General features: G+C 36.2%; 1 protein-coding gene across 5 annotated transcripts in view; it reads right to left on the bottom strand.

Annotated features, from left to right (window-relative positions):
- Positions 1-1,146: 1,146 nt before the first annotated feature.
- RBMS3 (RNA binding motif single stranded interacting protein 3) overlaps positions 1,147-9,494 on the bottom strand; it is a 596,100-nt gene continuing 587,752 nt past the window's right edge. For all 5 annotated transcript variants that reach the window (XM_027639205.1, XM_027639210.1, XM_027639206.1 and 2 more), the window contains one exon: positions 1,147-7,251. In XM_027639205.1, coding sequence (XP_027495006.1) covers positions 7,245-7,251 — 7 coding nt within the window. In that variant the 3' untranslated portion in view covers positions 1,147-7,244. The remainder of the gene's footprint in view (positions 7,252-9,494) is intronic.

Genomic DNA, 9,494 nt, shown 5'->3' with positions numbered 1-9,494 from the left:
TTGCAACTGTTATTAATATCCTCATTAGTAGAGCTTGAAGTGGAATGATCTTTGAAATGGAGCGATCCTGGCAGTGACAAAGCTGAACCTGACACCAGAACTTCAGATATAAACCAGCTTTGCACCACCCATGTTGGTGGAACAAAGTGTCCCACTCCCTGCTGATCTTCCCAGGCTCCTCAGCTACTACTCAGAGTGCCAGGTAAGCTGGAGCTTCAGCCTCCTACCTTCCTCCTTTTCTCACCATCCTCAAGGCCAGCAGCAATGGACATTTCAGCATAGGTGCAGCTGAAAAAACCTGTCACTTACTTCCTCATCCCATTCCTCCATCTTCTAAAGACTTTTTTGGTCTTTCCTGATTAAGCTGAACGTGAGTTAGAAGCTCATCAATGCATATTTCACTGGGCAAAGAGAAGGAAAAGGAAAGTGTGCAGGCAACCACACAAAACATGTTTAGGGCTGAAGGAGACAGGCACTTCCCTGGTAGGTAAAGTGATTTCCAACCTGTGAATAAAGCTCTTAGCCGGGGAGGAGAGTTACTGGACCCTTTCATCCCGCCCTTGCCTTTGCCAGAGAAACAGTTTTCATGGGAAGAAATGCACATGGCAACAAGAGAGCTGCTGAGGGAAGCAGCCATGGGGAATGCACCAAATAGCTTTCTTGTTCCCTGTGAGATATGGCTGAGGAGGCAATTTACTTTCCAGTTTCCTTTCAAGATGAAGTATGGCTTGCACTACCACTGCTTAGGCTGTACTTATTCCGTAAATAAAGATTTTCTGTCTTCCATGTGGCAAATTTTGTCCTGAAGTCACTCTTTAAAATAAGCCTCAGAACCAGAGGCAATGTTCTTTTAGCAGGTGCACTGCTGAGAGCCTGGACAACACATACCCATCAGCATTAAATATTCAGTCTTGGTGTGAGAAAAACTTTCTCCTGCATTTCACCTTGAAGCACATGGGTGGTTGTGCTGCTGATGGGCCAACAGAGCTTACTTGTCTCTCTGATTCTTTCCTTCCATTTGGTGAAGATACAGAGGCAGCAGACTTTGCCGCAAAGCCTTTCTGCTCCCTCTGTTCTCAGCACAGAGCCACAGCCTTGAGAAGCCTCTGCAGAAAGGTGTCACAAGAACACAGAGTCACCCAGCTCTTTTCTTTCTTTATTTTTTTATTGAAAGCTTCATCAAAGAAAACAGAAGTTTAAACCTAACATCCACTGATCTACAGAAAGCCCCAGGAGTGGGAAAATGGCAGCTATTTAGGATTGTGTTACAAATGGAAAACATAAAGAAAAAAATCATAGCAGTACAGATCTTTCAAAGACATTCTGAGACATCAGCACACAGATGCCCATATAAATAAGATTCATAATTTAATGTATCGCAGAGGTTCTGTGTTCTACATTTTGGCTACAGTGAGGTCTGTAAGGGCTTTAAAGAACCTCTGCCCCTTTTTTGTGATGCATGTTTTCTTGATAGGAAGTTCATCTGCTTTCAAAGATGCTTTGATTTTTCATACAGATAGAATCTGTTCATTCTCCTTTAAAAAGCAGAACAACTAAAAATTCCTAAATGAATTCTGTTCACTTCCTGGTTTTACATAAAATTGTTTTGCCTCTAAAAGATAGTAGAATTTTCTTCCACTCTGTAATACAGCATATTTAATAATACTTTAATTACATAAACATCATGTTCTCTTCTCTAGGCTGTATTTTTGGGCTTTTAAAAATATAACTGACTGTAAATTTCACCAAATTCATAAAATTATTATCCAAGAGAAAGACACTTAAAGGCAGAAAAATTAAAGTTGGGCAGATACTCTCTTAAGGACAACAGATCCAGATCTTGGAAGGTGCTTACACCTTGCAGGCTTTCGACCTGCAAGGAAAAATGAATTTGTGAACCTGTCAAAGGCTGACATTTTTCACTTCATTATGCATTTTTATTAAGGTAAAGGAACTCAGCTGTCACTGTTGGGGAATTAACAACTGAACTGAACAACTGAAATAAACACAAGAATTTTTTCTTATCATGGAAAGCTGAACCAACACTGGGATTCATTTCTTTTACAGCTTTACTCTCATAATTTTCTGTTCAATATTAACAAAGAGCATGTTAATAAAGGGGAGAAGAAAGGGTCTCTTCTGCCTGCTTTGAGGCACAAAGGTGAATAAATCTCTGGGGTACATACAGCGCTCTAGCCTATCTGGGGGACAGGAGCAATATAGAAAAAGTTGGTGCTCTTTTTGAGAAGAAAATAACTCTCCTTACACTGCATCTTTGCTGCTTCTGAGATTCTAGAAATCTGCTCCACTGAAGGGGAGAAGTCTGCTGCTCACTCAGCCCTCCTTCTGAGAAAGTGTGTGTGCATGACTGAGTGCACGCGTATTAGAAATGAAAGGAGTCTTTGTTACTAGAGTCAATTAAACAGAATAGACTAATGCATCAAACTTCAGCCTTTTTTTTGTTTTCTGTTTTGCATTTCCATCACACCGTGACTGTTTTCTTAGTTCATGTGGGCTACTGAGAAAGACCAGGAAAATCCCTTACCCTAGGGCACTTCGTTTATATCCAGACCAATTTCATGTTAAATAAAGTTTTGAAAGGAAATGTTGACCATGCGTGTATCAAACATTACTATCTTCAACTACCACATTTGGTCTCATCACTAAAAATGGATTGATTCATTACTTTAAGCACATTATCACTCTTTAGCATGACTCTGCTATAGGTGGAGTTAAGCAAGTCTGCCTAAACCTGTTTTGCTCATGTCAACCTCAGCATTAAAATGAAGTGGCATGAGGAGCACCATCAAGCTTAAAATCATGAAGCGTGGCAATTTGTTAAACACTTAGTATCAGTCCCATCCTTCAGTACCATAAACAACATAATATAGATCCAAATACTATGACATATTAAAAATAAACTTTATTACAATGCAGGCTTCCTCAAATTTGCTGAGTTTTGGTACACATACATACATAAATAATACCCTTCATTTGATTTTTACTTGTGTAAAAATCCATTCGAATGCTACAGCCCAATTGCCCACTGAAAGTTTAAGCCCTCACTTCTCTAATGACCAGCCTTTATCTTCCACATTTGGGCATGCATCCATAGCAGAAGATGATACAATGTGATGCAGTTGCTCTCAAATATGCCTCATTCTGCATTACAGTGGATTTCTTGACCAACACAACCAAGGCAGTCTCTTGGTAAACAGAACTATACAGGTTAGCACAGGCTAAGGACATTTCAAGAGTCTGTTTCACTGGAAGGCAATAAGAGGACATTCACAATTTGAGGCCTGACTGTCACAGGTGAAAAGTGCTTACAAAACCAGCAGTAGAGCCAGATAGGAAGAAGAGTCCCTCTGCAATCTCAGTGGGAACAGTAAGATTTTTCAGTGCCCTGATCTACACTTGGGTCAGCACCTGCGAGTATAATATTCTCTTCAGTTCCAATGTCTTTTTTTTTTTTTCTCAATGTTCAATGACAAGCCCAGGTATTCAGAAATTTCTAGCCATAATTCATAATTTTCTGACACCCCTTCTGTGTTTAACTTATAAGGTAAAAACAAAATTACCAAACCCAAACATCCAGATTTGATTATTTACAAGAATTGAGGTGTGATGGAAAGTACATATGCAGTTCAGCTTATGGATTGATGTTACTTCTAGACCTCTGGGCCAGGCACCATTGCTTTAGACATCTAGAGTTGTTTCTGCAATCTTTCAGGAACTCTCCTGATATTTAAAGCTAAGTTGGCAAGACAGACATAGATAGTGACTTTACAAACTCAGGTCTTAAAAAAAAAAAAGAAAAAAAGAAAAACAGAACCTTTACCAGATAATAACAATAAACCTTGAAAAAAATCATATTAGCCAGAACATAAAGAAAACCAGTTCTAGATTTCAGAGGCCACCAAATATTCCTCTCCTATGACAACATCCATGCAGCATGTTGCTATTTCACTGTTCACTTTTATCTCATTTTTAACTTTTAGAAATAAGTTACCACCTTCTGAGCATTTTGTATGTTCTAAATAAGCTTTTTTCTTACCTTATGATCTATGACTGTTTATACTCAAGGCTCACAGTGTTTATAATTCATAGACTTTCAGACCAGTTCACTGTTTTTTTTGGGATCAGTAACAAGATGAATTGCATTTAAGGGATCCACTTTCTTTCCTCTTCTTCTTCCTCTGCTTCTTTGCTCGTTTCTTTTGATTTCAAACACTATTGAACATTATAGCATGGAAAAAAAGGGGAACAATTCTAATACAGAATGCACTTGAAACACTTTAGAAGTGACAGGCACTATGATATCATGTTGCCTGTCTGGCTTAATAAAAAACACTGAGATTGTTTAACTTCACTGAAAAAAATAAGAAAAATGTTTCTGAATGTATAAATAAAGCAGCAGAGTTCTGAATAGAAACAAGAAGGTACCTCAGCATATTCATCAGCCACATGGTAGCTACCTTGTAGCCTCATTGTTGATAGTAAATGAGACTTTTTTTGTGTCACATTAGAACTAACACAGAAATAAACGTGTTTATTTCATATATAACTGACTTGTGCCGGGGATTATCTCCACTTGTACAAATAACTCGGAGAGAGACAGAAAGAGAGTACGTGTAGAAAGGAAGAAAATAAGGCTAGATCGATTTTTTCCCTCCTATGCCCTCCAAAGAAAGAGGGAACCTTTATCCAAGGACAAAATTCAAGTGCCACTCTCAAAAAGCAACAAGTAATGAGACAGTATATGAAACAGAAAGAGAGGGTATTTTTTTTCTGAATTGAAAACATGTTGTGGATGATGTTGTTGTTTTACTTTGGCATCATCTGGTTTTCAGAAGTGCTGAATATCAACTACTACTCTGGAGAAAGCAGTTTTACCACTTCTGAAAATCAGGCCCTCTTCCTATGCTGAACTCCCATTTCTCTCTTTTCTATGTTGCATATCTAGCAGCATTTATTTGGGAAACCCCCTCCCCCCTCCCACTATGTTAAAAAATACGATCTTGTTTTATCAATTTAAAAAAATAATTGTGTTCTTTTCCCCAAAAAATTCAGGTTAGGGAAACACAGACCTCTTTTTAGGATTGGGTAGCTGAATCAGATTGATCCAATACATATGTTTTAATTTCATTATTTTTAATGGATACCCTGTGTCTAATCCACCACAAGAAATGTGATGAACCCTCCCCTCTCTTCTGGATGGAGGAAAGTTTAAAAATGTTTGGTTTAATTTTGACACATAGATATGTGTGCATGTATGTATATACTGAAATGCTGCTTCTCTTCTGCCTCCTTAAGGAAAAAAATCATCTTTTGACTTGCTTCTCACCTTTTCCATTTGTTTGTTCGAAAAACTAAGGACCATAATCAAGATTACTCTACGGAAAATAACAGTCATTCGTAAAACAGGTTTTGGTGGATTAAATTTAGTGTCTTTTTTTTTGTTTTATGGCCTAATCATACTAATTAGTGATTGTCAGCCAACATATTAAGACAACAGAAATCATAGCAGAGAAGAATAATTTTTAACTTCTTGCCTGCATGACAATACTACGTCGTTTTCAAAATGTCTGCTTGTATGGGAGAGCTAAAATGAGAAGAAAGATCAAGTTTGCTTTCTCCTGCATCTACCTGGCAACTCAAAGGCAACACTGAAAAATAAATGCAGAATTAAGGTGGCTATGCATGCTGGACGATGACAAAGACTGAGGTGAAGAAATGAATCTGCGGTATGTCAGAATTCAGAAGGAAGACTGTTGTTTCAGTAGAAATACCAAAGATCAGGCAATTAAAGATAAAAACTCATCAAAATTAAAGCCTGCCTGGACAGATTAGTTGGTAACCCAATCCCCTTGCTTTGGGATAGTCTCCAAAGCACATCATCAAAAAGCTTCTAATACCAACTACTCTGAAATTTCCACTATAAACATATGCAGTATGTAAAACACCAGTGGAAGATAGTTTAAACAAACGAGAAAGTAAGAACTGGTCCGGCCATGTAGGTCAAATAAAGATAAAAAAAGAAAAAAAACCTCTATCTTCTGGACTGCGTTAGGGTGTCACTTCATCTTTGGTATAAAATAGGCCATCCATAGGCTGCATTTGTTCACAACTAGGAAAGACTACAGAAATTGTCAACAATTTCTTCTATCTATTGCTTTTTTTGCACTTTTTTTTGACCATAAGCTCCTATCTACTTAAGTTTTTTTTAATGCTCTTAAGCTAGGTTTTTGCAATGTGACAAGCAAAGCAGACTAAAAACTTCTTAAAGCTCATAAAAAAGACTGCAGATAAAAAGCACTAATGCTTTTGCTAGCGATCACGCTTTGTAAATAAAAAAATCTGCATTCTGCAAGAAAAAAACCCTGCATTCTCTATAATGCAGCAAGTTTTTTTCTCAATTCAATAACTTTACTGTAAAATGCTTTAGCCTTCTAGAATTTTTTTTTCTGTCAACAATTAAGACAAAGTTCATAAAAGTCCCAGCATTTTTCCAATCCTTTCAGTTGCCACAGTTCCTTTATCATCAACTTTTCTTCAAAAGAAGAAAATCATTTTCTTTTAAACTGTACAGTTTATTTTTTGTTCACCCCAAAAACTCAGTCTATTAAACTTCTGCACCAGCACCGGTGTGAGCAGTTTCAATTCATTCTCGGGTTTTCTAACAAGACGTTGACAGCTTGCCTTGAGAGCCTTTGACGTCCTTAAAATTAAGGCAATTAAGATTCAAGATAAACCTTACCTAAACATTTCTTTAAAAAAACCCAAAAAACAAAAAACCAAAAAACACTCTAGATTTAAAACAAGAAGAAAAAGAAAATGAGAGAAAAAGAGTAGCTTAATTTTTGAGGAAGACAATTGGTTTTCATCGCAACTTGCTCCCTCTTGACATCATCAGTTTTTCTGTTTCAAAAAAAAAAAAAATCTAGCTACACCTCCAGGTAAATTCTGAATTCAAATGTTCGTCCAGATGAAATGTCAACCCAGCATTTTTCCCCTGGGTTTTTTCCTTTAGTTGAAAAAAAAAAATATAGCAAAAATAAAATTGTCAGACTACATGACAGAACCATTTGCACAGCACATAAAAACACTGTTTTGTTTTCATTGGGAAAGGTAGAAAAAAAAAGCATTCATTTGACGCCTGTGCAAACTGGAAGCCAACTTCTTGTTCAGTGAAGTTTCTCCATTCAAGGCAAAGATTTCAGACCGACATTCTTCAGTCCTGTTTATTGTCTGTAAAAACAATTGAATTAAAGTGGTCATTAAGTCAAAATAACTTTGAAACAGGCTTCTCTCCTTTTTTTCCACCCAATTCACTTTAAAAGTAATCCAAGCTAAACTAACTTCGCAGCTGTTTAAATATGATACCACCAATAAGCTGAAAATAGTCAGGCAAAAACAGGGAATTCCTGCTTTGGGGACATTAACACATTCTAAGCAGATGAATTTACTCTTGTTAATGCTATGCTTAATAGGCAGACTAACTACACTGAAATGAAATGAATATATGTAAATCTTTCAAAAGTAATTCAATAAGAGGGTGAATATTTTCATAATAATTAGTGCTGTTATTTATTTTGGATACTAATAATGAAATGAAGGATAAAATTACAATAAAAGGATACAACCAATTTGCTAGAAAGAACACATTTTCTGATGGCAAGAACAATTAGACTGTGGAGCAGTCTGCTTAATGAGCCAGTTATGGCTAACTTAGTAGAAAAATTCAAGAATATATGAATTAGAAAAATATATTTTTGATCATATAGTGTTAAATCTTTCTAAATTTAGCACAGGGAATAAGCAAAACTATCGACTTTTTTCTTACAGAAGATAACTCTCATTTTCTGTTTTTGAGGTTTCATGTCATTTAAAGATATGTCACATCAAACTTATCTTAACAAGACTGTGAGATCTTTGGGGAGATGTAGAACCTACATATAAATGCTGTTCCATGTCTAGGGCTATCAGTAAGGATCAGCTGTTGTTTTTCCTACAGTCCTCAAAACTTACATGGAAAAAATCCTTTTCTGACCAAAGCTCAGCAAAAGAAAATCCAGTATCTTTCCTTTTGCATGCATTAACACATTTGCACTTGTAGTTTAAAATTAGTTTTTAAATTATGAGTTAAATTGTGAAGAATGTTGATGATCTAACATTTGCCACAGAACTTTTTGCCTGGGATGGCAAGCCTAAAACTACAATTTAAATTTTAAATTTACCAAAGGATTTTTTCCTTGCATGATGCCTGAAAAATAATACTTTGAATGTTAACAACAGATTTATGTGGAATGCAACAATTAACTATTTTCTTCAGGTTTTCTATGCATAATTTCTGGTAGGAGTATTCAAGTTGGATGCTCACCTTCTGAGGTTTTTCTGCTGCTCTGGGTGGAGTGGCTGGTGTCACCAAAGAGTCACAGCACATGCTCTCTAATCTAACCTGGCATTGATTTTGCCCACAAAAGGCTCCAGAAAAACATAATTCTTTCCATATTTAAAATCAGAGTAGGTCATCCAGCAGACTTTTGCTTGGAGGTAAGAGTGCATACTTTTCTCGGGCAAGGATATCCATTGATCTCCACTTCATTGGTTTCACATTTTTATGTGCAAAATTAAATATTTACAAGGAAAAAAAAGGAGTAAGGTCTAAAACAATTAAGGTGATTTCCTCATAAAGTAGATTCCTCTGCTCAGAAATCAAGGCCTGTTCTACCTACACAATAGTTAGCCAGGTTTTTGACATGAAGTTACCATTTCTGAACATCTTTGGGTGGGATCCTCAAGTACAGAACTCAGCATATTAAATAAAAACACATGTATGCTGATTAAAAAAGTGGAACTTAAATTTTAAGTTTTGTGGTTTATTTCTACTTACAAAGAGAGTACAGAGTCCTTATACCACCCAGTTCATTCTTAGTACATTGTCTCTCCTTCGTTGCCTGCAATTTCATGATTGTTGCAAAGAAAATAAATATAAGGAAATATGCTGTTATAACTTTTCTCCTGACTGATCAGTTCCTATGAAATAATTTTATATTGTGCGCCTTTTCCTTTGCCTTTATCTAACAAAATCATTGTCCAGTCATGTTAATTACTTTCTCTTATCTTGCTTTGATAAGTGCTGTTGTACATTGGGCATGATGACTGTTATTAATAAATGTGCCCCTCAAAAAGCTAAGTGACAAAATTATATTTTAATTATAAAACAACTTCACTTGGTTTTATATTAGAGGTTACTGAAATATTTTGTCAGAAGTCATCTTGTTTATATTGTGTGTATTTTGCTTGTTTCTACAGCTTCCCACACTGCATTTATGCCTGCAACTGGCAGACATAAATAGTGGGCCCATTTCATAAAAAAAATACTGAAATAAGTATAGTAAAAAAATCTGTAGTGGAGTTGACTGTGTGATTAAAAAAGGAAGACATTTCCCTGAATATAAATGCAAGTGCCATTAGAAGTATACCCATCA

The sequence above is a fragment of the Corapipo altera genome, unplaced genomic scaffold, assembly GCF_003945725.1.
Source record: "Corapipo altera isolate COAL_440 unplaced genomic scaffold, ASM394572v1 44, whole genome shotgun sequence".
Lineage (NCBI taxonomy): Eukaryota > Metazoa > Chordata > Aves > Passeriformes > Pipridae > Corapipo > Corapipo altera.
The sequence above is the reverse complement of the archived record's forward strand: the minus strand, read 5'-3'. Positions and strand labels throughout refer to the sequence as shown.